General features: G+C 42.2%; 3 protein-coding genes and 1 long non-coding RNA gene across 5 annotated transcripts; 2 read left to right on the top strand and 2 right to left on the bottom strand.

Moving 5' to 3' along the window:
- Positions 1 to 837: 837 nt before the first annotated feature.
- LOC127609427 (uncharacterized) lies at positions 838 to 4782 on the bottom strand. The gene is made up of 2 exons (XR_007964560.1): positions 4648 to 4782; positions 838 to 972 (listed from the first exon to the last, which is right to left on the bottom strand). It is a non-coding gene; the product is annotated as an uncharacterized LOC127609427 (long non-coding RNA).
- On the top strand, positions 4656 to 11453 carry rabgef1l (RAB guanine nucleotide exchange factor (GEF) 1, like). 2 transcript variants are annotated; one of them, XM_052079217.1, is made up of 8 exons: positions 4656 to 4837; positions 5764 to 5936; positions 6392 to 6573; positions 6675 to 6756; positions 6823 to 6955; positions 7112 to 7203; positions 7530 to 7786; positions 8355 to 11453. In XM_052079217.1, exons 1-8 carry the CDS (start codon positions 4656 to 4658, stop codon positions 8769 to 8771), a joined length of 1518 nt encoding a protein of 505 aa, XP_051935177.1. In that variant the 3' UTR covers positions 8772 to 11453. The 2 variants fall into 2 exon arrangements, with proteins under 2 accessions (XP_051935177.1, XP_051935176.1); XM_052079216.1 differs by having other exon boundaries at positions 6675 to 6955.
- Positions 11454 to 11604: 151 nt separating this feature from the next.
- LOC127609393 (uncharacterized) lies at positions 11605 to 15162 on the top strand. The gene is made up of 5 exons (XM_052079282.1): positions 11605 to 12678; positions 12849 to 12884; positions 12970 to 13248; positions 13427 to 13699; positions 14631 to 15162. The coding sequence occupies exons 1-5, from the start codon at positions 12558 to 12560 to the stop codon at positions 14900 to 14902; spliced, it is 981 nt and encodes a 326-aa protein (XP_051935242.1). The 5' UTR covers positions 11605 to 12557; the 3' UTR covers positions 14903 to 15162.
- An 825-nt stretch (positions 15163 to 15987) lies between these two features.
- On the bottom strand, positions 15988 to 20261 carry otol1b (otolin 1b). Its single transcript, XM_052079231.1, has 5 exons — positions 19094 to 20261; positions 18496 to 18884; positions 18320 to 18409; positions 17138 to 17209; positions 15988 to 17059 (listed from the first exon to the last, which is right to left on the bottom strand). The coding sequence occupies exons 2-5, from the start codon at positions 18875 to 18877 to the stop codon at positions 16173 to 16175; spliced, it is 1431 nt and encodes a 476-aa protein (XP_051935191.1). The 5' UTR covers positions 18878 to 18884; positions 19094 to 20261; the 3' UTR covers positions 15988 to 16172.
- Between the last annotated feature and the right edge of the window lie 5525 nt (positions 20262 to 25786).

Below are 25786 nucleotides of genomic sequence, written 5' to 3'. Positions count from 1 at the left end.
CTGGTCAGCACGTCCGCCTCACAGTGCAGAGTTGCAGGGTTCGATTACGGCTCCGGCCTTCTCGTGTGGAGTTCCTTCCTGTGTTCTCCCTCAGCCTGCGCGGGTTTTCTGCGGGTACTCCGGTTTCCTCCCACATTCCAAAATGGATGAATACCCGCATCTGAATCAGCACTCTGTGAAAGTTGTTAAATCGCGGCCCAAAAGGTTTTTAATAATGACATCAGGTTTCTATGAAACTTACTTGGTTCCTCACAGAGGTGGAGTAGTTGAATGATAACAAAGAATTGTTTTGAATCTGAGATTTTAAACACAATGAATTTAATTCTGACCTAAAATCTGGAAACCTCCTGTTCGACAACCTGGGATAGCCTAGCACCTGACAGTTGTGGGATGGTTGAGCGCTAACAGTGTATTTTCAGTATCACTCTGAAATAACAATAAATGACAGCCACACAGATTTCCAATGGTTATTATTCGCAAGGTGTTCATGAAACTGTATTGTGGACATTGCTGGGATTGTTTAGCCCCAGATATAGAATAAGTAGAACAATCGAGTGACTTGGAGATTACAATTGATGCCAGGATTTTTTCTGAAATCAGAAAAGAAACATTCAGCAAGTATGGTGTAAACCTCGAGTATTTCTGAGTATCATGCACGATTCAAAATAATGAAAAAACTCACTCCTTATCTCATGTCCATCGGTTCAATCAAGTTCAGACTCAGACGCTCTGCAAGTTTAGGGTCTCTGATTTTAATCCAATTGATCATCTTCCAGCTGGATTCGTCGCCTTTCTTCCTCACTGTACAGATGAGCTCACGTGCCTTGTTTGCTCTGGTCATGTTCGCCTGAATTATGTGCTGTACCTCGCCATCATTTAAGATGTCATCCTCGAGAAGATGGTACAGAAGTTGATTGAGGACTTCTTCGGATACATTGTCAGCAAAACCTGATGTTTTCGTTTTTAGTTGTGCTGGAAGAAGAAAAAAAAAGAAAAAATGTAGCTATCGTTAAGTCAAGAAACACATGGACATCCATCCATCCATTTACAACTGCACTTCTCTTCTTTAGGGTTGCGGGTGAAAGGGACGTACACCCTGAAAGCTGGAGTACCCACACCCTCGCCAACAGGGAAAACATGATAGAACATGTTTGGTTCTGTTTGGTTGAGCACGGTTTTGCCGTCCAGGTCGTCTTTGTTATTTCCTGTCCTCAAGTGCACATTACTCCTGAAGCATGCATTCCACTCTCGTTCAACTTTTCTTATGTCAAAAGGTCCCAACTCAAATCTTATTTACTTAATAATGACGCATATAATATATTCTGAGAGTTTGAAATGTTCTGTATTCTCACTAGTGGCTTGCTTTACTAATGAGTGCCATGAAGGCATTAATTGGGCTCTGTGGATGCAACTTCGGGCTCGGATAAGATGGCATAGGTCAGGGGTGTCAAACTCCTTTTTTTGTCGCGGGCCACTTCAGGGTTACCGCTTCTTTCGGAGGGCCGGTGGATTATCTCATTATTTATTACCCATAACACTTTGACATTTCGGTGCAGATTTCAGAAAGAATCAGGATAGTTGACACACATGATTTGCTCCCGCTGGCCACATAAAATGATGTGTGGGGCCAGATCTGGCCCCCGGGCCTTGACTTTGAAACAGGTGACTTAGATGTAAATATAACCATCTTTTCACTGCAGCCGCTGCATGAATGAAAGCCGTCTTTTTCATTTTTTTGAAGGTATTTAACAAGGTTAAATTGCTCCATGTACAGCACTTTGTATGCAGCGATGGCTGTTCGAAAGATAAGATAAGATAAGATATCCTTTATTCGTCCCACACCGGGGAAATTTACAGCCTCCAGCAGCAAGAATGTATGTAGAAAGAAGAAAGAGAAAAAAAAATAAAAAAAAAGTGCTCTATAAATACAATTGAATTGAATTGAATTGAAAAAGGTACTGCGACAGTATGCAGTACCTTATTACCAGAATGCGGGCAGTTGATTGAGATGTGGAAGTCAGAAATAAATGTAAAAAAAAAACATGACAAATGAAAAGGAAAGTACAGAGAACAGAGACTAATGGTTTGACTGCAGTAAAAAAGATTAATCGTGAGGTGTACATGGGGCATACTCTTCTCACATTCCGCTAATACAAGTAAACTGAAAGTATACATTGATAATGACACAAAACACCCTCTGAAAGCAACTTTTAGAAAGCAAATAAACAGATTATTCTTCAATGTCAAGTCTACTACCACTTGATCACAACTTGAAAGAGCATGAGTTTTTTCCTGAAAGACAGAAGTGAAGACCTACAACCAACAGCAAGTGAGAGTGCAATGAAGGCCTGGTAAAGTTTAGGGAGTCACCGACTGTCGAGGATTCTGATGCAATATATCTTGGTGGCGAATCATTAATCTTGTGAGGCATGATATACAGACAGACTGTCACTGTGCACCATTTCAGAAAGCATTCAAAAAAATGATCAAGAGACTTGATTTTTTCATTTTCATTATGAGCCTTGCGGGAAAACTACACTCACAATACAGTACATCACAATGCATTGTGGGCATGTTTTTCCCGCGTGGCTCATAACAACGGAAGAATGAAGAGCACGGTTTGCCGTCCAGGTCGTCTTTGTTATTTCCTGTCCTCAAGTGCACATTACTCCTGAAGCATGCATTCCACTCTCGTTCAACTTTTCTTATGTCAAAAGGTCCCACAGATGTCTTACCTGCCATCGCTCTTTGAGAAAAATCCTTTCTTTTGGTGTGGACAAGTAAGCAAAGCCTTCTTTGCACCTACTGTACTGTTTGAGCCCTAACGGATCTGCCTGTTCAAGTTGAAGTCTCCTCCTCCATTTCAGATCCTGCCCAATGAACTCTGAATTGTGTTTGTGTGCATGTGTGCACGTGTGTGTGTGTGTGTTTTTTATTGGTCTCCGGTGGAGACAAGGAAGTCAGACCAAAAAAACCAAAGAGCAGAAAAATCTAACAAAGTGGTTCTACCTCATCCTACAGTCACATCTGCTCTATTTCAGCAACATACTAAATCACACGTTGTTCTGTTACAGGTATTTCACTTTCCAGACTGACACAATATGGAGCAAATTGTGAAATGATGTTTCTTTTAGTTCCTTTACAGAGCTCACAAGAGAGACACAGAGTGACAAAAGCGACATCATGACAGGACATGATAAATGTCAAGTTGAAGTTGTTGGCAGTCCGGCATCCGGAAGGGATGTGGCTCACTGAAGATAGGCGGGGTAATGATTCATCTTTTTCAGCGATTGTACATGGGGGAAAAAAACAACCACTCCGTTTAATATCACATAACATGCCACTGTGATGATGTGATTTACAGTAAACAGAGATGTGGGTCAACTCTAGTCTGCAAGTATCCCCAAGGCTGGGAAATATTTTTCCTATTGGGGGCATTTTAAAAGAAAAATCAACCCAAAAACTGTCTTGACAATAATATGTTCTATGCAGGCCCAGTAGTCTAAACACAGCATTTTGATTAATGTTGTTTAGGCCTGGAAGAGGGGTTCACTGGTGAGTGCCAGGTACCTATTTGTATATGGGATTGGCTGGGAACCAGTTCAGATGTACCCCGACTTCCTGCCCGAAGACATCTGGGATAAACTCCAGCACACCCGCAACCCTCGTGAGAATATGCAGATCGGATAATGGATGGATTTATGATTGATTATTAGATTGTATTCATATTATTTTGTTTCGTGTAAATGGTTTATGTATCAGTCTGTGCACATCAAATTCTACAGTTTGTTGTGTTGTTTTAATTTGAATTTGCTTTTATTTTTGCCTTGTTCTACTCTGCTGTCGGCAGCCACAATGACATTTCAAAAGATAACCATTGCCTTAACTGGATAAATAAAGTTTGACTCAGTAAAAAAAAAAAGACGAGGCCGGCTCATCGTGGAGAAACTGGTGTAGGACTCCCACGTCTATATTCAGCAAAAATATAGGGTTAATCAGTTTTTTTCGATCCCTGAAAATAGTTTTAATATAAAACCGATTCATGACACGTTCAAAAAACTGTTGCGCCGTCAATCTACTAGGTGGCGATACGCAATGGTACGTCATCTTGAGGTGCTATCCGAGGAACGAAGAAGAACTACGCCGGCCGAACGACAAAATGGCGGATTCTGTCTGTGCGACGCAACTTTCCATTATGCTCATGTAAACACTCTCCATTACAGAATCGACGTTGCGTGCCAGCTTTTCCCGTCCTGCGAATGATACTGTGCGTCATCAGCAACCACACGTCATCTTTTTTTGTGACACCGATAGTCGTTGTTCATGGGTGGCTTTGTAAATAGCTTCAGTAGCTAGCCTGCCAACACATTCTAGCCAAAATACATGATCGTACTCGGCGCGAAGCAAACATTTTACGGTTTGGATGTAAACTTCTCCACAACAGCAATGAATGACTGAGTACGTAGCCGGCTGTATAATCTGAAGTGTTGTCAGTTCAAAACCTTACGCGACAAAGGATGGGCGATAGACCGTTAGCTAGATGGTGCGAAAATTACATTTAGAAATGAGGGTAACGCTCATTACAGTTACGCAGTTCATATATTTGAATGTTCATTGTGTTCTCCTCGTGTTGCCTTGGCAGCCTACTTTGAAGAATGATGGCCCAGCGGTCTGAACGTCGTCGGATCCATCTGGACCAGTCCGATCTGCTTTGTACCAAAGGATGTGGTTTTTATGGCAACACAGCTTGGCAGGGCCTGTGTTCCAAGTGCTGGCGAGAGGAAAACCAGCGAGACAAGCAAAAACAGATCCAGGACGACTGCGCTCTAGCTGAGAGGTTTGTTTGCAAACTCATGCAGCTGGAGTTCTGAGACCGTTTTAGTTCAGGGACTTCTTGCAGGGAACGCTTGTGAATATTCTCACGTATTCAGCTCATTTCATTCTCAGTGCGTTGATTGATTGTACCCGGACTGTTCTGGTTTCCTCCCACATTCCAAAAATATGCATGGCAGGCTGATTGAACACTCTAAATTGTCCCTAGGTGTGAGTGTGAGTGTGAATGGTTGTTCGTCTCTGTGTGCCCTGCGATTGGCTGGCAACCGATTCAGGGTGTCCCCCGCCTACTGCCCGGAGACAGCTGGGATAGGCTCCAGCACCCCCCGCGACCCTAGTGAGGATCAAGCGGTTAGGAAGATGAATGAATGAATGAATGTTCTGGTAGTCCTAGAAGACATTTCTCCTTTTATCTGAGCGTGCTTCATCAGCTGGGATTGAACCTGGGGCCTCTGCATGGTGAGGTCGATGCGCTAACCACTGGACCACCAGGCTGCACTTGATGTTTCTTAGTTGTTGCTTATTTGGTTTTGTGTGATCATGAAACACAAAATGGATTTGAAACAAAAAAATGCAAAATACTGTCAATATTTATGTGCTTAAACCGATGGAATAATCAATAGCATTATCAGTTCTCAAAAGTAGTTGACAGTGACAGCCCTACATCGAAGAGAGACATCTACAGGCCAACAACATTCAATTAATACTACTTTCAGTAGTTGGATGGTTATAGATAGGTGGTGGTAAAGGCCAAAAGTCTCTTTGCTGTTATTTTCATGATTGATGAAAAGACACTATGTATGTGTACAGCGCAGAATTTGGCCACTATCTGAGAACCACTGCTTGACACTGTTTTATTTCTTTAGTACTTCGGCTGATCGCTCATCAACAACCCCCTGGTCCTTCAGTCATGTCTCTTATCCACCACAGGCTGCAAAGAGAAGAAGAGGAAGCCTATGCAAGCAGACAGCAGAAGGCCCAGTCCCAGGCCGCTGTCACACCTTTCAACAAATTTGAGGAACGCAAGACCAAGGAAAAGTCGAGCAAAGTCAACACTGTCACCAAGTTTTTCACTCCCTCCAGTAAAACGCCGCCAAAGAAAGGTAGGCCTTTCAACTGATGAAGCTGACTGCCACGAAAGTCAAATGTGTGACACAATAAAGTGAACCCTCATTTCTTGTGGGGGGTCACACATTCCCATTCGCAAAGTCTGAGCTACAAAGACACCTTGTACAAAACTTTCCACCTTAATTGTTAATTAAGGATGCAAAAAATTGAACTGTGCTCCAGGTGTGGGCCGATCACCGGTTTCTCGGTTCACCATGTTTCGATAATGACTGAAACTTTCCGCCATTGGTAATGAATGCAGAGGGGACTTCTAAGAAGGTGCGAAATAATTGACTGCTTGCAGAGATTGCTAAATGCGTTACCTCTAGGAAATTAACGATGAAAGGCCAACCATTAGCTATTTCCCACAAGAATCTCAAAGATTAAATAAAAACATGAAAAGTGTTTTGTTTTTTTTGTTTATGTGTGTGTGTGTGTGTGTCTGCCCAAGATGCCACCGCTCCTTTGGATTCTCAGTCCAGCCCGAGCACCTGCTCCACAGCGAACCGTCCGTCCTCGGCGGACACAGACCTAGCAACAAGGGAGTTTATTGATTTCCTCAAGCCTCTGAAATATGGCCGGCAAATCTTCAGACAGTGTCGCGCTTTCACTGAGAGCATGGCTTACAAGCGGGTGAGCTCCAGTACAATAGTGCCAGATGTGGTAAAGATGTTTTTTGTCAAGCTTATCCTAATTTGATTGAGTCATTTGCAATATTGTCTCCCTTCTATTAGGACATGGGTGTTGAGGACATGTCAGAATGCGCCCAGGACTTCTACCAGAGTCTGTCAGAGCGCCTTCACACTCAATTTAAAGGTACAGAAATGCTTGCGTTGTATCTTTTTACATGTGCTGTTCTCACGTTGATGGTTTTGCTCTTAGGCTCCTCCGAGTATGTAGAGGGCATCATGGACGAAGTGGAGAGGTACATGACCACGCGTCTGTACAAGGAGGTTTTCTGTCCTGAAACGTCAGATGATGAAAAGAAAGACCTGGCTGTTCAGAAGAGGATCAGGTTTGTACACGGAAGACGTAGCCGTCATTCAAACTGTGATTATTTCCGTTCATAATGTGTACAAAATTGCGAGAGTCGCATCATGCACGCACGCGATCACTTGGAACAACTTCCTCGTTGTTGTGTAACACTGCCCTACTGACTTCTTATTCACAGAGCCTTGCACTGGGTCACCACTGAGATGCTGGGCGTTCCCGTCGATGAGGAGATCCCCGAGGCTTCCGACAGTGTGGTGAAAGCCATCACAGGTGAGTCTCATCGGCATTTTAGAAATACTGCAGAGGGTAGTCGCATTTCAGTGACTATTCGAGGTTACAGTCGGCACGCGGCAACCTACTCTGCAATGCAGCATAAGAATACATAATTACATAACACAAGAATGCTCACTTATCAGCATACGTATGATAATTCAGGCCCTTTTTTTCATGCCAACATTTGCTGTAATTCTGACTTTACTTTCGAGTGAGGCTGGATTGGTGATAGACCAGGGTGCTTTCTAACTTCGGTAGGAAATCTTCAGGAACGGAATGCCATCAGTAAACCGATGACCACGCACACTGTCTCTCCCCCCCAGATGTGATCGAACTCGATTCCAAGCGGGTGCCCAAGGACAAGCTGGCGTGCATCACGCGCTGCAGCAAGCACATCTTCAACGCCATCCGCATTAGCAAGAAGGAGGCGGCGTCGGCGGACGACTTCCTGCCCACGCTCATCTACATCGTGCTCAAGGCCAACCCGCCGCGCCTTCAGTCCAACATCCAATACATTACTCGCTTCTGCAACCCCAGCAGGCTCATGACCGGAGAGGATGGCTACTACTTCACAAATCTGGTTCGAAAAGCCATTCATTAATTCACACGCACACAAGAAATGACTACAAAATGTATGAGAACGGAGCCCTTAAATGTGAATACAATCCATCATGCTGACCTTCAAGTTGGTCTAATTTCAAAGCAAATTGCCCCAGAGTAAGTTGACTACTTTTCAGGCAAATAATATAAACGGCCACTTCATTATCAAACATTCTTATGAATTTAAAAATAAAAGGCTTGTCTTCTTTAGCCTTTGCAAAAATATATACTAATTACTGCATTTTACCGGGCTGGTGAGACAGCCGTCATTAAAATCTCGGTGAGGATAAACGGTTCAGATGCTGGGTGTGTATGATACTGCCCCCTAGTGGCCAAGGCGCACACACTAGTAGGAGTCGCAAGCTGAATTCATCATAATGCACAAACTGTTAATTCTTTATAGTCACATTTTTAGAGGCTGAAATGACTTAATGGCTTTGCCACGAAACTAATCAGTGAATGAATGAATGAATCAAACGTGGCGCCCCGTGGTTCAGGACAAATCGTGAATGCTGCTTTCATGAACGTGACCCTGTTCCTCTCTTCAGTGTTGCGCCTTGGCCTTCATTGAGAAACTGGACGGCAAGTCGCTCAACATGACCTCTGAGGAGTTTGACCGTTACATGTCGGGGGTCCAGGTGTCCCCCAACTGGCCACCGGTGGACGGCGCCGCGCTCAGCCAGGTGCACGAGCGTCTGGACCTACTGTCGGGCCTTGGCGAGCGGCAGGAGCTCGTCATGGAGCGAGCGCGGCAGATGGAGAGCGACCTCATCGACTGGACGGACGAAGTGGAGCAGAATGTGCAGAGCATCCTGGAGACGTTCGAGGCGCGTAATCCTCCCGTCGTTACCTCCTCCGGCAGCGCGGCGACGGGCGCGGCAGCGGTCTCCTCGGCTATTGACTCTGACAACGTTGAGAACGAGCAACTGCCGCCGCCGCTGACGCCGCAAGTGTTTGCCGGTTGATGCTAGTAGAACTTCGATGCTCTTGTATCCATCCAAATTAGAAGGCCCGAAGCTCCTTCCGGTGCGCATTAAGAATAACCCATTATGATTGGGTCACACCTGTTATGATTCACTCTGTGACCGAGACAAAGTGTGTCATGTCCGACATTGGAGGTGTGAATATGACTCGAACCACGCCCTTGACTGTCTGCCAATCAATCACAGGGCAAGTCTGGCCGCTACATTACTAAGAATGCAGGTAAGGATGGACACTATTCTCAAAGTTGGGAATTTTAGACTTCTGGGTGACATTTCAGGATGAACCTAAAATTAAATAATTACTTTTACAGCCCAATTTAATTTGGCTTTGGTCTGAACTTTTGAATGCACATGTCCAACTTTTAATGTGGTGATGAACTGCAAAATACACGTGAGAGGTTTGTTTCATGAATGGACTTTGTTTGATTTGAATTTTAACATCATCATCTTTATCATGCTGTTCAAATTTGTGAGACCAAGATGACGGCTAATAATTGATCAACAGCACCTTACTATTGCAAGGCTTCACACAAGATATTCTCAGACAGACCTGTCCAATCAGCTTAGGGTGTCAGTGTTGGTTGGGTCCGAGAGACTGGAAGAGCTACCGAGAGTCTTAAATGTAAGTCGAGCTCTGTTTCGCTCCTTGTTAAGAGAACAATTTGTGCCAAAAAGTATTGAACTGGCTAATTACAGTTCACGAAAACTGACAAACTAGCATTGAAAAAATGTTGTTAATGTAATAAAATAAAAATGAGGCTAACTGAAAAAAGAAAAGCTAATTGAAATTACATTTATTTAACGGCAATCAGCAAAACGATTTCTTCATTTTAGTCTTGAATGATTTTTTTTTAAAATGGTGAGCTTTCATGGTATAATTTAATTGTACATTGTAGGTTCATATAGAAGAACAAGGTTGAACAGTTGTTTGGAAATTGTAGTTTACTTCAAAAGAAAACTAAATCTAATGCTAAAACTTATAAAGTAAACTAAAATGAAGCATTTTCAAAAAAATAAAAATGCTAAAAACAAAATAAAAGTAATAAGAAAAAAGTCTAAATGAAATAAAAACTAACAATAAAAATTCAAAAACTATCACTTTATAGCTATCGGAATTAAGTATTTCACAGTTGGACATATGCATTTACAAGTTTAGACAAAGGTCAAATGAAATCCACTTGTAACAGGTTGTTAATGCTGCATTTTTTGGTCCAGCCTGAAATATCACAGAAATTCTTAGCATATCTCGACTGTGGAGTCATGTTAGACTGGATTTTTGGCTAAAATGTCTGTTTGCATCAGCCTGGCGCGCTCTTAAGGCAATAGACATCCGAAGTACGGCGTCACTGTAGGTATTAGTGCAATGAAACCTCTTAAAGGTTCGACCGCATTCTTGTACTTGTTTCAGAGTCAACTGAATTGACTGAAACCAAAATTTCCCAGACGCAGAATACAAAAGTACGGTAGCTTATTGGCAGCTAGCATATGAAGCTAAGTCTACCCTCGGTGCTACTTGTCAAATTGATGGACTCGACACCAGTCACAGAAGATCTAAAGTCCCATTTTTTTAATTTTTCCTTTTTTTTTTTTAAACAAAATATTGATTCCCACCAACTACAAACTTGTAACAACGTTTCTACTCAATCATCCACCTTGCTACTGGAGGCCATTGCTAATATGAAACCAAAACATCACATCACGTGTCATACCAGACATCAAAAGTCTTGGTACCACTACTGTTTAGGTTCTGGATTGAAATGTCGGCTCTGAGTTTGTGTGTTCGACCGCTCCAAGGCGTTCCCCATTTTTCGGGCCAAATCAACAATGGATGCCATGCCGCTCAACTTTGGAGGTTCCGTTGTGCTAGTTGTTAAAAGACAAATTGAGAGAGCAAGATAATCATTTGCACATGTGTGCATATGCGGGCATGTGTGTCGCATGTTGATGTTTTTACATTTGGGTCAAGCAATCCTCGGAAATCCTCCACGAACGCGTTTGGACTGAGGTGGTTTTATTTTTCGAGGAAGTGGTTGGTGTTACAAATGGCAACCTAGTGGAACCCTTCTTGGTATACGTTTTAGCAATTTGAAGCACTTTAATGATTATAATATGATATAATGAAGGATAGTGCAGACACTGTATTTTCAGGTGTGCCTTGTTGCGGCACCATCCATTTAGATTCATAGTTAGATTCTAATCATATTCTTATGACTATTTTGTAGCCATATATGATTTTTTTGGGGGGGATGTGGGGGGTAAGGGCAGGCTTTTAAACGTAACTAGTTGGAGCAAGTTACTGCACCGTAGAAGCTGTTTTTTTTTTCGAGGGTTGTAACACTCACTGGCCACAACACCAGAATCCAAAAATAACCTTCATAAAAAGAATCCTCACTTTAGATGAACGCTCATATTAGTTCTTATTCTGAATCATATTTTTCAGTGGGGTATTATATTTCTGTGAAAGTTTTGTGGCCGGTGAGTTAACGGAGAGGTTCAAAACATCCATATTTTTTTTTTTTTGTCGTATTATATAGGTGAGAAGTCAATACTGTCCTTATTTAAACATAACTTATTGGGGGAAAATGTGTTTTATTTGCATCACTGTGTGTGTGGTAACTGCTGATGACTAATAAAACCTGAGAGAAGACCGCCCTGTCGACTCTGCATATGCTGTACTTTTACATAAATAGCCGCAGTTGTGCAAGCGCAGAGTATGCTTTCAAAACTATTGCTCCACTTATGTATCATATTGGGAAATCTGAAATTAATCATTGGTAGATGTTGAGAAATAATAGAATAGAAATATTGTGAGTTTGGAATTTTGATTTCTAAAAACAGGAGCGTGTTTTATTTCAAAATGTAAATAGCACATGTACCACAAAGGCTCTTCTTTCACCTTCTAGAAAAATGTTTCTAGCTTTTGAGGTTCTCTCGTAATCAACTGTTGAACATGAGTTAGGTTCACCCAAAAGAACGGTTTCTGACCAAAAGCAAACAAAACAAGCTTTTTGTGAAAATGTCAAGCGGGTGAGTGACTTAGCCACCAATGGTTTTTTTTTTTTTTTTTTTTTGTGACACATCAACTTAGAAAACAAGGAAGAACAAATATATAATATAATATCAATAACAGATTACAGATTTACTTACAACTATGAAAAACTCCATGACCAACGCTTCGTAATTCACCAGGCGAAAGTTGTAATTTCTCTCACAAATTTCACATCTGTTGGAACATTTACTTTATTATAAACATTAATGGGCACTAAATTGTTACACTCCAGCGAACGGATGTAAACATCCACGTCAGTGAAAAAGTTCAGTGTAAATGTTACCGTTTTGAATGTTGTCATTAATTGGCTGGGCTTAAAAAAGTCACGCTTCCCACTAGCCACTAGCCCAGATTGAGAAGTGTAAAGTTATTCTTGCCCTGAAAAGGTTCAATTAAATTCAACCATGTGATTTAGTTCCCGCCAGTCAAATGTACCGGCAATCAATACACTGGGAACCTTTGATACTAAAAAAAAAGTTTCAGACTGCTACTGCATTTTAACTTTTAGAATGATGATCATGCTCATAACATGTTCTTTAAATATGATAAGACAGATTTTTCTAAGACACTAAAGTCTAGTGATGTACGACAGTACAATTTTCCAAATGCATTCTGGTGCCCTATAAAGAAAAGGGAATCCCGCTAAGGTTCCATTGTTTACAGTCCTTGTAGATTGAAAGTGAAATGAAACAAGAAAAAGAAAGAAAAGAGGAATTCCTATGATCTGGGCTAAAATTAAAAAAAATATTTTCACTTCCCTTATTTCTTTTTGGTATAAAGGCCAGTTGCCTTCAAGAAAACGACACACGGTCACAATGACAGCAACGATATATTTTCTTGGTAAGTGTGTACCAAATCTAAGATAACGTGTGTGTGTGTGTGTGTGTGTGTGTGTATATATATATATATATATATATATATATATATATATATATATATATGTGTGTGTGTATAATTATATGTTGTACCATTTATCCATTCATATGACTCAAATGTATTTTCTGTTTCAGTTCTTTCCACGCTGCCACAACTCATAGTCCCTTTGGGTATGAAACATAATATTTTTTCTTTGAACTTAGCGATGTTCAGTGCATATTTTTCATGTTTTTGTGTCCCCCGCCCCGTGTGTAGAGACCTCTTATGGCGCACGAGCAGAGCTGGTGTCAGGTCATTCCCGGGTTTTCTCTGGGGAACACGTCCAACTCAGATGCAGTATTCCCGATGGCCGCAAGTCTTCCTGGAATTATTTGTGGTTCAAAGGAACCGAGCGGTTGGAGCACCATGCGGAAATGTTGACTCTGAAAGGCTTTCTTAGCGACAGTGGAGAGTTTCAATGCCAAGGAGTCAGAGACACGGCTGTGGGAAACATCTATACGCAAAAAAGCCCTGCCGTGGAAATAAATATGGACGGTAAGAATAGTCTGCAGGCCTAGTTTTACAATCTTTTGGCTGTAGTAAGCTAACTCTTGTCAGACAGATGAAACAAGTCTCTCTAAAAAGTGCTCCAAAGCTGCTTAGAATGAAATACGTTTATTAATTAATTTATTTTTTATAATGTCAGTTGGCTCCATCTTTCTCTGCTTCTCAGGAGGTTGGGCAATCCTGCAGCTCCCGCAGCTGCCAGGACTCGTCGGAGAGACGTTGAACATGAGCTGCCGCGTGCGCGGCCGTCCCCGATTTCACGAGGTGATTTTGTACAAAGATGGCGTGGAAGTCCAGAGGCAAAGCGGCTTCAACCCAAAGTTGAGCTTGGACCACCTGAGAATGGAAGATCAAGGACTGTACTCCTGCAGGGCATCTTGGGATGACGACAGACAAACTCATTCAGTGATTTCGAATGATGTTCAAGTCAATGTCAAAGGTGAGTTCAGGGGATACTTTTGTCTGGGTCTGATTTTAATTTGACTGTTTTTGTGCTTTTTACTGGTCTGTTGTTGTTTTATCGTGTGTTGTTGTGTGCAGCACTTTGTATACAGAGGTGGTTGTATTAAGGTGCTCTGTTAAGCCTTTCGTCCACCCTGTAACCCAGGGGTGTCATACTCATTTTACATTGTGGGCCACATTCGGACTCGGTCGATTTCAAGTGGGCAGGACCATTAACATTATACCATACTCTGCTATACATAACCAAAATATCATGTATTTCCTTTGTTTTGGTATAAAGAAGCATCGGTGCATTGATACCGTCTGCTGTGTTGGTTCTGTCTCAGTGCAAGATTGAGACTGCTGTTTGCATCTCTGATCAAAACAATGTTGTCTTCTACTCTGATCAAAACGGTCTGCCCCTAGCGGACAATCCGTGAATTGCATTTTATTAAAAATATTCATTCTGTGTCTTTAATGCATTTTTTCACTTTTAAATTATCCTGCGGGCCAGATTGAACCTCCTTGGGGGCCGGATGTTTGACACCCCTGCTGTAACCTGATAACATGATAAGCTGTCCACTGTAATAACCGCTGTCGCTGAAAGGGTGAATACATTTGAGTTGAGTGGAGAATTTCACTTAACAGCATCCAACCCAAGATATGTACGAGCAAAGCCCACATTTACCCACACATTTTGAAAAGTACAAAGACAACAGGGCAGAAGGACCCCCCACTCTCCCTCATTATTGCGATTGTGATTTAATATGCAATTGTTTTTTTCAAGGTCCTCTTCCCATGTCTTTGTTTTGTTGTTGTTGACATAAGCAACTAATTATTCTGTCTTTCAGTGAAAGTATCAGGTTTATTACGGACTAATGTTCTGGTCTTATTTTAATTTTTTTCTTGTCATGCTTGTTTTCTTTCAGAGGTTCTGACACAGCCCATGCTAGAGGTGGTCACAGAAAACAACCTGCTGCTGGCCGATAAGATTAAGCTGACTTGCCATCTCCAGTACAACGCCCGCAGTCCGGCGCCTCCCATACACTACTACTTCTACAGGGATAACAGGCGGTTGGGGATGGCCACTTCCAAGAACTTTACGCTGGTCAAACGTAGACCAGGTCTGTACAGCTGCAAGGCCAAGGTGCTCCAGCTTGGCCTATGCAAGTGGAGTGAGACCGAAGCATTCGAAGAGTGACAAAGACATGAAAGCAGTACCGGTAACATGCCATAGGTTGGCTGAAGATGCTTCTGATTCTTCGGATTAAAGATGACACATCCTCATTTGACACGTATGCTACCACCAGTTTAAATTTTCGGATGAACTGTATTAGAACTGTAGACGAATAATTACACAGCATCACTTAATTTGTCTTACTGGTCATTTATATAGTTACAAAGCCCTATCCAGTTTCAATGTGTGTGTGTGTGTGTGTGTGTATATACTGTATATATATACTTGTATATACTGTATACCTATAGGTAATATAGGTATTGTGTGTGTGTGTGTGCGCGTGTGTGTGTGTGTGTGTGTGTGTGTGTGTGTGTGTGTGTGTGTGTGTGTGTGTGTGTGTGTGTGCGTGTATGTGTGTGTGTGTGCGCGCGCGCATATGTACCGGTATGTATGTAAGGCGTCAGTCAAAATGGGAATTGCATGTACATTGGATATAAAAAGTGCACACTGTTCAAATAGCACTTTTTTGTGAGATTTTTTTGTGAGTTATTGTGATAAATTATTTCAATGCTTTTCCCACGATTAATGTGACCTATAACCAGTACAACTTTTGAAAATCCTTTTGAGACTAGAACTAAAAATTAAGACAGTTAGGTTGGACAAGTGTGCACAATTAACCAATCGCATTCAAATTCATGCATAATGGTAGCCAGCACACACCATCTACCACTTAAAAGTGTCTGTGATGAACAAAAAGTGTCACAAAAACCTGGATATGAAAAGCAATGTGCAGACTTTTATATCCACAATATGATCTATTCTATACTTGTATGTCATGCCTTTGTTGATCGTAGTTGCTTGTTATTGCAGTACTAGGGTAGCTTATACTACCGGAGACAAATTCCTTGTGTGTTTTAAATACTTGGCCAATAAAGATGATTCTGATTCTGATCTAAATAGTAAATAATGGTCCCCCAGCAACTATGTGAACAACTGTGCAAGCAATCATTAAAAGGGCAGGTGTGAATATCTCAATACGTCTACCATCCACAAAGTATTCAAGCTGTGCTTTGGTGGGAACTTGCAGTCTCATAAATGACCGGCTTGAATTGTTGGATTTTTAAAAAAAGAATGTTTATTGATAGGCATAAGACAAAATAGATTTGTACATAGATAACAGTGACAATGATCTAAATAGTCCATGAACTCTCCCCACAAAGTACAGAACAGTTGAAGAGTACACATAAGTACACAGTCCACCACCACCGGATTAGATCAGAGGGCACGTTCACCATCAAGCCGAGTAAAGGAGGAATCCGGAGAAGATGCTGTCGTCCTCGCTGCTGGCGTACACCCCGTTCCAGTCTCTAAAGGTCTCCATCCACACTTGATCGCCCTGCGCTAAGCGCAGCACCACCAGAGTGGACGCCTGGTCAATGTCTTGGCCGTACAGCGAGTCCCGCGTCCTCACCCGCCGCGAGCCGTTCACCACCAGAGTGGCGCGCAGGGGTTGATTCCGTACGGTGATGTGGAAGGAGAAGACGTACACACCGGCGTGGACGCACACGAAGATGTTGCTGGTGATGTTGAAGTGGTTCTCTTCATTGTAGAACACTTTGTCAAAACGAATCGGGAACCCAGATGGTGGGAAGGATCTTCTCGGGGAGATGCCGACGCTGAAGGCCGAGCGTTTCTGAGGAACGCCTGAACCCTTCGCCCCTTTGAAGCCACGCATTCCCCGCTCCCCTCTCATCCCATGGTACCCTCGATCTCCTTTTGGTCCCTGCACCCCTCTAACACCTTGTGGACCCTGTGCCCCTCTCACTCCAGGTTCTCCCTGGGCTCCAGGAGGTCCGTGATCCCCGCGTACGCCGATGGGACCCGGGGCCCCGTTCTTGCCGTTGATCCCCGGGATTCCCATCGCTCCCGGGATTCCTGGAGAGCCAGTGTCTCCGCGATCACCTTTTGGCCCCCTGTCCCCAAATGTGCCGCACTCGCCCTTATCACCCTTATCTCCTTTAGGACCAAGAATCACTCCAGAGGTTCCAGGTGGCCCCTCTTTACCCGGTTCTCCTTTCTCACCAACAGTTCCATTTTGTCCAGGTTCACCTTTTTGACCGCCGTCGCCTTTGACGCCATGCATGCCCGCCTCACCTTTCACTCCTTTTAGGCCAACATCACCTGCAGAGTAAAGACATTCATTCAAAACTGTCCTATCCATGATGCCACCACGCATTTGGGACTGTCAAAATTCCCGACCTCTCTGCCCGGGTTTCCCCGGAGCTCCTGGATATCCACTTGGGCCAGTGTTTCCCCTTTCACCCTTATTCCCTAGTAAACAGAAATATAGAAAAGCAGAAGAAACATTGAAATGAGCAAACATTACCAATGCACGTTTTCTAGAGTTGGTGGTGATTTTGCAGTTTGTACAGAACGAGCAGATGGTCATTGCCTTTTTCCGCCCACTTCAGTAATAATAAGGAGTAGCGATTCAAGGCAGGCCGGGGCAGTTTTTTAGTGCATCTCATGCACACAGTCATTCAATGTGCTTTACATGATTAAATGTACATTTACAAGCATTCACATTTATAAAAGACAGCTTGCTAAAAGTTCCAAAAGAACATACAGTTCAAGGATCTAATATATATTCCGTTAGTGCCAGATTTAAGAACTCCAGTAATATGCTCAGATCTCTTTGTTCGGGTCAGAACCCGAGCTGCATTATTCTGCATGAGCTACATCTGTGTAACGGGTCTTTTGAGGGAGTCCATTCAGAAGACCATTGCATTAGTCAAGTCTACTGGAAATAAAAGCTTGGATGAACTTTTGCTAGTCTGCTTGAAACATTAAACCTTTCAGATTTGAGTCCTACAGCCAACCAAGGCTTCAGACCTGGTCTTTGTTTTTTCTTTTTTTTTCTTAAGTGTTTAGTAAGTGTCTTTTTACTGGCTAAAAAAATTACTGGTACCTCATTTTTTTACGGTTTAATTGAAAAAAATGTTGGTGCATTTCGTTTTAGACACTGACACAACACCTCAATTTAACTGTAGTCATGATGGTCAACATTACATTTCTGAAGCATCTGACCTGAATGTAGCATATACATGCTGAACAAAAGGGGTCCAAGAAATGACCCCTGAGGGACACCCAGATGTCATGGCCATGTTATCTGTTTCAAAACTTCCAATAGTAACTCTATTCCTCCACATAAGACCTGAACCATTTTAGGATTGTAACATTCATGACATGCACAATTGACCTAATTACTCATTTGAAGTTGTTATTAGTCTATGGGGCAGTTATTATGAAGTCCCATGAGTTTTAGTTAGCAAAAAGTAAGCTGTTAGATGATATGGAAAAAGAATACACACTTATTTTTATCTACAGCATGTAGACGCACATGCTGGCTGCAAAGTTTTTTTCAAAATTGGAATGCAATACCTTTGTCTCCTTTCATCCCCTTAAGACCACTCATTCCCGGTGGTCCAGGGGAGCCAGCTGAACCGGGAAAGCCTCTTGTCCCCGGTGGTCCTAGATACGACAAGTTTAAAATACAGAAGAAACTGAACGCCCCATAAAAACTAAGTAACTGGTTAAGAGTGTTTGCTTCTCATTACCTGTCAGGCCGCTGTCTCCCTTTGGCCCTTGGGGCCCTCTCTCAGGTGGGCAGCACTCACAGAAGTTGAAGTAGCACTCATTGTAATCCAAGGTGTAATTGTCAGGGCCTACACTGGGTGGCTCCGTGTTCACTGTGTGGTCCTGAGGCAAAGCGTGGTCGGGGTAGGCGAGCAGTGGCTTAGGCTCAGCAGGGATGTAGCCCATCTTGGGCTTCGGTGTAACGGGGGCCCCGGCGTGGTTGTGTATTGTGACCTGAGAGAGGGGTTTCTTGGTGTACTGGTACTTGGGCTTGGGTGTGGACTTGGCCTCAACGCAGGACATCGCCGTGAGTGTTACCATGACGATGGCTAGAAGAGTCCACTGACTGGAGATGAGACTCATGTTGGAGCTGAGAACAGATGGTCATTAGAACGGCATAGAGCATTCAAGACACTCTCAGTGCATTTCGATCCTGACTCTTAATCTCTCACAATGCAGCGTCCAATGAACCACCAATGTTTTTTTTTTTAAATACCAGCACCCAAAATTATTGGCAGGAGGGATAACTACCTAATATACCAGAGTTTAATGAATAGATGTAATATAATAAAGACTCACCAAGTTATGCATACGTGGTGTGGTCATTTATTTTCTGCACGGTGACTTGGAGGCATCCCTGGGTGCTCTTGGTCCATCTGATCCCAGCAGGAAGAGAACAAGCCCACCAATAAAGCTGTCTGCTGGAAGAAGAAGGGGGGAGGTCTGAAATCCAACGAGGGTGAAGGCTGGATCGGACCCAAGCAGAACCACTGTGCTGTGGCCTCATTCTCTGCGCAGAAAGGTGTTTTTGTGACACGGGATACCAGCCTGGAGCCTGGAGCACTGGAGCACTCCTCTCAATACGAGCTCGGCGAAGAGCAAAACCCCTTGGCCGATGGGTCACCTGATACCTAAGGGCATTCTTCCAACCGTTATGCAGCTAGCTTGGTCTCAAGGTGGGACAAAGCAGAGCAAAGAAAATTCTGGGACAGAGGCAAGGCAACTAAAGCTCACAAATTTTGTGTATAGTTTGAAATGCTTGCGTTGCGCTCATCATCAGTCCATCCATTTTCTCAATAAACTTGCGTAATGACAATAAACAGGCATCCAAGCTGTTGTGTTGAAGTTTGTTGATGGGTCCTCTTTTCGTAGTTAAAATTCGTATATGTTTGTGAAGTACCAAAGGTCGACAAAGTACATCAAATATAGTCAAAGGCAACTGTAGCACTACAAATTTGTAGCCTTCCTTGTTTTGAAACTCCACTCGATCGAACCCATGGTGTTCGGTGAATCGGTCTCAGGGGTTCGACAGAGCCTCTGCCATGGAGAGTAAGGCACATTCGACTCAACATGTCAATAAGTTATGACACGCCCGCCTGGCCATCACTGGATGGGTCAATTTTGTGCACAATTTTAAAAAACGTACACTGTACTTATGTCTTGAATTGTTTTTTTTTTAAATAAATGCGTGTTTTTAATGCCTCGAATTTGTTTTTAAAAAAACATTTTTATTTTTCACTGATGAAGGGTTTGGTGAGTGTGCATATGAACTTGTTGGGTTCAGTACCTCTGAGAAGGTTAAGAACCACTGATATTCGATTTTAGCCACAAAAAAGGCCTGAAGGCGTTTTTCGCCCCAAAAAAGAACCATGTATAGAAAGGTGCTTTTAGCCCCCAAAAATGACCATGTACTGTATGTAAGGCGTTTTTAGCTGAAAAAAAAAACATGTACAGGATAGGAAGGCGGTTTTAGTGGAAAAAAACAACCATGTATTTTCAGGCGTTTTTTGCTGGAAAAAAACCACCATGTATAGTAAGGGGGCGGCCCAGTAGACCAGTGGTTAGCACGTCGGCTTCACAGTGCAGAGGTACCGGGTTCGATTCCAGCTCCGGCCTCCCTGTGTGGAGTTTGCATGTTCTCCCCGGGCCTGCGTGGGTTTTCTCCGGGTGCTCCGGTTTCCTCCCACATTCCAAAAACATGCGTGGCAGGCTGATTGAACACTCTAAATTGTCCCTAGGTGTGAGTGTGAGTGCGAATGGTTGTTCGTTTCTGTGTGCCCTGCGATTGGCTGGCAACCGATTTAGGGTGTCCCCCGCCGACTGCCCGAAGACAGCTGGGATAGGCTCCAGCACCCCCCGCGACCCTAGTGAGGATCAAGCGGTTCAGAAGATGAATGAATGAATGAATGTATAGTAAGGCGTTTTGAGCCAAAAAACCCAGACCATGTAAAGTATGACGTTTTTAGACGAAAAAACGACCATGTAAAGTTAGGCGTTTTTAGCCGATAAATCCGACCATGTATAATGAGTCGTTTTTAGCCAAAAAAACCCAACCGTTTTTAGACGAAAAAAAAATGACTATGTATAGTAAGCCGTTTTTTTTCTGAAAAAAACGACCACATATAGGAAGGTGTTTTTAGCCGAACAAAACGACCATGTACAGTATACTCAGGCGGTTTTAGCCGAAAAAAAACGACCATGTACAGTAAGGCGTGTTTAGCCGAAAAAACAACCATTTATAGTTAGCATGGGTTCAAACCCCAATCAATGATGTGTGAAAATACTTTCCTGCAAACCCTCCAGAGTGCATGTCAAATACGCCTATTGTGCAGAGTAAGTCCCAGTCACTTGTGCATTAGAGGTATACACGCCAGCTTTCCGTCTAGGCAACCCTGGTTCAACCCCTGCTCAGTGATGTGAGAAAATACATCACCAATCAGTAACTTTTTACTGAAAACCCTCCAGAGTGCATGTCAAATACGCCTACTGTGCATATCAAGTCTCAGTCACTGGTGATGTTGAGGTATACAAGCTGGCTTTCTGTCCAGACAGCGCGGGTTCAAACCCCATCCAGTAACAGTGTAAATGTCAGTTCCAATGTCCTAAAGCTGGTGTAGGCTCCAGCAAGTTCCCAGTGACAGTCGTTCATGTAGAAGAGGGGTTTTCAGCCCAAAAAAAACAACAACCATGTATAGGAAGTTGTTTTTAGCTAAACAAAACAACCACGTATAGGAAGGCGTTTTAGCCCCCAAAAAACGACCATGTATAGTAAGGCGTTTTTAGGTGAAAAAAAATGACCATGTGTACTAAGGCGTTTTTAGTTCAGAAAAACGCCTATAGTAAGGTGGTTTTAGCTGAAAAAAACAACCATATATAGTAAGGCGTTTTTAGCGAGAAAAAAACGGCCATGTATAGTAAGGCGTTTTTAGCTGAAAAAAACGACCATGTACACTAAGGCGTTTTTACTCCGAAAAAAAACGACCATGTATACTAAGGCGTTTTTAGCGAGAAAAAAACGGCCATGTATAGTAAGGCGTTTTTAGCTGAAAAAAACGACCATGTATAGTAAGGCGTTTTTAGCTGAAAAAAAACGACCATGTATACTAAGACGTTTTTAGCGAGAAAAAAACGACCATGGATAGTAAGGCGTTTTTAGGTGAAAAAACCGAGCATGTATAGTAAGGCGTTTTTACTCCGAAAAAAAATGACCATGTATACTAAGGCGTTTTGAGCTGAAAATAACGACCATGTATAGTAAGGCGTTTTTAGGTGAAAAAAATGACCATGTGTACTAAGGCGTTTTTAGTTCAGAAAAACGCCTATAGTAAGGCGTTTTTAGCTGAAAAAAACTACCATATATAGTAAGGCGTTTTTAGCGAGAAAAAAATGACCATGTGTACTAAGGCGTTTTTAGTTCAGAAAAACGCCTATAGTAAGGCGTTTTTAACTGAAAAAAACGACCATATATAGTAAGGCGTTTTTAGCGAGAAAAAAATGGCCATGTATAGTAAGGCGTTTTTTGCTGAAAATAACGACCATGTATACTAAGGCATTTTTAGTTTAAAAAAAACACCATTTATACTAAGGCGTTTTAGCTAAAAAAATACTAACATGTATAGTGAGGCGTTTTGAGCTGAAAATAACGACCATCTATAGTAAGGCGTTTTTAGCTGGAAAAAAATGACCATGTATACTAAGGCGTTTTTAGTTAAAAAGACGACCATGTATACTAAGGCGTTTTAGCTCAAAATAAACGACCATGTCTAGCAAGGTGTTTTTATTGCCAAATTTGATCTCTTGGTCAAATTTATTTCTTTTACATCAGAGCGGCTCTCAGGCTTGTGCGATGGTATTTACTATGAGTATATGATCCCTGGAAGATTGTGTTTGCTTGTGTGACAGGAAAGGAATTGCTTTTAATATTGTTATGGGTAACAAATCATTTTCTGGTTGCTGCCCCGTCTGAATCGTCCGCTCATTGCCATTGAATGTTTTGAACTGTGGACATGCTCGGCCTGGCAGAGACCTTCAGAGGATCCATGACAGAAGGGAAGGAAGGAAACGGAATTTGGGGAAACAGAGAGGACTGATGGCAACAGACCGTGTAAAAAGGAAATGATTGTTTCTTTTTTTTTCACCAGATCAGACGTTTTAGTACTTACTAACTAACTAGAAGTTTTTTTTCTTCTTCAAGGTATCATGTCCAGCCCCATTCGAACCTCACAAAACAACAACAACAACAAAAACGTTCATCTTACTCTACTTGCTGGTCACGGGGGTGGGGGCGCTCGCCTGCCTCCCTCTTCATTGAGCACCTCGGTCAATACACACAAAATGGAGCGTGGGATAAGAAGGGGTTAATTGCTCCAGGTGCAGCCAAGCAGAGAAGAGCTGGGAGGAAAGTGTATTGCCTCACGTTACATTCACATTAAAAAAAGACAAAAAAACGCCAGAAGCTGCAATGACTGATGTGAATGCAGTTTCAGACGTGCTTATTATCATTCCGTTGCTGTGTGTTTTCAAGCGTGACCGTGTATTTCATTCTTTCGGCGGGATGTTTACAAAGACCATCCAGATGCAATCCAGAATTAGCCGCTAATGACATGTCACATTGCCTCAACAGTTGAGAAACTTTGCGTGCGACTCGAGGAGTACATGAGCAACATTCAAAAGACATCATGTAAACAACGAGCCTGTAAGGTCAAAAAAGATACCGTACACCTTATGCAGAAATACCGTCGTATGCCTCGAGAAGTGAATGTTATTACTCCTGTTGAACAGTGGGTGGCAGTAATGAACTCTAAATGTAACTGGCACTCCTTGTGCGTGCGTGCGCGCGTGTGCGCGATATCAAACATGGAGCAGTATTTACTAATGTGCTGCAAACACGAGGACACTACTTAATTAGTTAATGAGAATGGTCCACTGTGTGCCTCACCTGTGTTTATTCCTGCTTATCCTCATCAGAGGTCACAGATGAGTTGCAGCCAATATAATGAAAAAATACAAACATTTAGATACATGAAGATAAGCAAAATGATTACTCCATAAATACATATAAAACAATACAATCGTGTGAAGCCCATTTTGAAATCCATGAGTAAACTTCCATTAAAATATTTACAAAATATGTAAAAAAAAATATATATATTATATATATATATATATATATATACACATATATATATATATATATATATAGAGAGAGAGAGAGAGAGAGAGAGAGAGAGAGAGAGAGAGAGAGAGAGAGAGAGAGAGAGAGTCGTTTTTTTATTTACATGTATTTATTTATTTTTATAAGGTGAGCAAGATGGCTTAGTCTGGCAAACCAAATCCTCAAAAAACGTCAAGGATACAGCTTCAAAAGAACCGAACACAGTTAAACACGGAACATGGAAAGAGGGGTCAAATATGGTCTTTGAAACAAGAGTCCTAGCTGTGGAAACTTTATTGATGAAAAACTGAAGGAATCTGTTGCACGTTTCATGTGAAGAGTCTGAGCAAATAGGCTGAGGGGGTTTCAGTACAGAGTTAATAGTTTTAACCCTGGAGAACCCAAGAACCATTTTCTTCTTTAAAAATGATGAATTATCCAATAAATGACTGCTATATGTTCACTGAACACCAAATTATGTTTTTTCAAATATTCAATGCTTTAATGCTAATTTAGGATTAGGGCCAAATCTGACCCTTTGGGATTTAAGGGTAGCATTTGAGTGGCAGAATTTATAGAGCCCAAATTTGACCCCGTGGGTTCTCCTGGGTTAAATAGTACACGTGGGTTGCATGAATAAGCTTTGATAAATGTTTGGCTTCCTGATAAAATCTAACACAAACACCATGAGAGCCTTTAACCCCGAGATCCGAACGCGGAACCTCAGAACAGTGAGGCATATGTTCTAAACCACTAACACTCCAATGCTTCAAATAAAATGTATTATTATTATTATTAAAGGTCAGCATTTCCAGCAGAGCATGTAATAATAAACGCTTGTTTACATTTCAGGGAGGAAACTATTAAACCAACAAAAGCTTTTTGAGCCTTGCCAAAACTGCATGTGCTCAAAAGCCTCTAGGTGAAACACTGCATTGCTTAAGAACACACACACACACACACAAATACACACACACACACACACACACACACACACACACACACACACACACACACACACACACACACACACACACACACACACACACAGAGTTGTGCCTTATTTGTTTTTTTACTCAATATTTTGTTGTTGTTGGTGGTGGCAGTGTGTGTGTGTGCGTGTGTGTGTGTGTGTGTGTGTGTGCTCATGTGTGTGTGTGTGTGCTCAGGTGTGATGAGATATTCATATTTAAAGCCTTTTCGAGCTTTCCTGGTAAGGTGAGACTTGTAGTTGGATGAGTGTCGCATATCCACAATGTCTGTGCACGAGAAGTTGCCAGGAGTTCTATCCATAGACACTCAGACACCCCCGTAACTCAACACCCCCCCATCCGCCCACAGTTGTCGTTATTACAAACTGTCACTGGCAACTGGCAACGCAACACAATGGTTCGTGCTGCTTTGTCATCACACAGCTAACCACTGACCCAAATGAGGTGTAAACATAGGAGGCTCCTTGAAAAGGTAAACGATGGTTGGAATTGACTTTTGCTTACAGGAAGGGGAATGTGTAACAAAGCACCTGAAGTTCGAGCAAACTGTATAGTGTTGTTTAATGGCCACAAGAGAACATAATAAATATAAATATAAAAATCAAAACAAAACAAACAAACAAAAACAGTGTGGTAATTGACATTGAAACCAGCCAAGCATTTACCAGTACAGTGTATGTATATAAACATAGAATTTTGAAGAAATAACATACACTCAACAAGCACACAAATCAAACAAGTGTGTGATTAAAAAGCAGGAAAAAATGCCATGTTTGACATGTCAGTTGGGTATAGCAGAGATCCTCAAACTGGGGTCCACAAAATAATTTAAAATGTATTGATTTT

Source organism: Hippocampus zosterae, chromosome 10 (genome assembly GCF_025434085.1).
Source record: "Hippocampus zosterae strain Florida chromosome 10, ASM2543408v3, whole genome shotgun sequence".
In the NCBI taxonomy this organism is placed as follows: Eukaryota; Metazoa; Chordata; class Actinopteri; order Syngnathiformes; family Syngnathidae; genus Hippocampus; species Hippocampus zosterae.
The sequence above is the reverse complement of the archived record's forward strand: the minus strand, read 5'-3'. Positions and strand labels throughout refer to the sequence as shown.

What these genes read in the sequence shown, in the direction of transcription:
- rabgef1l (XM_052079216.1), top strand. Translation starts at nt 4,656, where the DNA reads ATGATGGCCCAGCGGTCTGAACGTCGTCGGATCCATCTGGACCAGTCC. An exon ending in TAAAACGCCGCCAAAGAAAG is followed by an intron (nt 5,937 to 6,391) that starts GTAGGCCTTTCA and finishes TGTCTGCCCAAG; the next exon opens with ATGCCACCGCTCCTTTGGAT. An exon ending in AGAGCATGGCTTACAAGCGG is followed by an intron (nt 6,574 to 6,674) that starts GTGAGCTCCAGT and finishes CCCTTCTATTAG; the next exon opens with GACATGGGTGTTGAGGACAT.
- LOC127609393 (XM_052079282.1), top strand. Translation starts at nt 12,558, where the DNA reads ATGATCTGGGCTAAAATTAAAAAAAATATTTTCACTTCCCTTATTTCT. An exon ending in ACAACTCATAGTCCCTTTGG is followed by an intron (nt 12,885 to 12,969) that starts GTATGAAACATA and finishes CCCCGTGTGTAG; the next exon opens with AGACCTCTTATGGCGCACGA. An exon ending in TGTTCAAGTCAATGTCAAAG is followed by an intron (nt 13,700 to 14,630) that starts GTGAGTTCAGGG and finishes GTTTTCTTTCAG; the next exon opens with AGGTTCTGACACAGCCCATG.
- otol1b (XM_052079231.1), bottom strand. Translation starts at nt 18,877, where the DNA reads ATGAGTCTCATCTCCAGTCAGTGGACTCTTCTAGCCATCGTCATGGTA. An exon ending in GGGGATGAAAGGAGACAAAG is followed by an intron (nt 17,210 to 18,319) that starts GTATTGCATTCC and finishes TCTGTTTACTAG; the next exon opens with GGAATAAGGGTGAAAGGGGA. An exon ending in GGGGAAACCCGGGCAGAGAG is followed by an intron (nt 17,060 to 17,137) that starts GTCGGGAATTTT and finishes TTTACTCTGCAG; the next exon opens with GTGATGTTGGCCTAAAAGGA.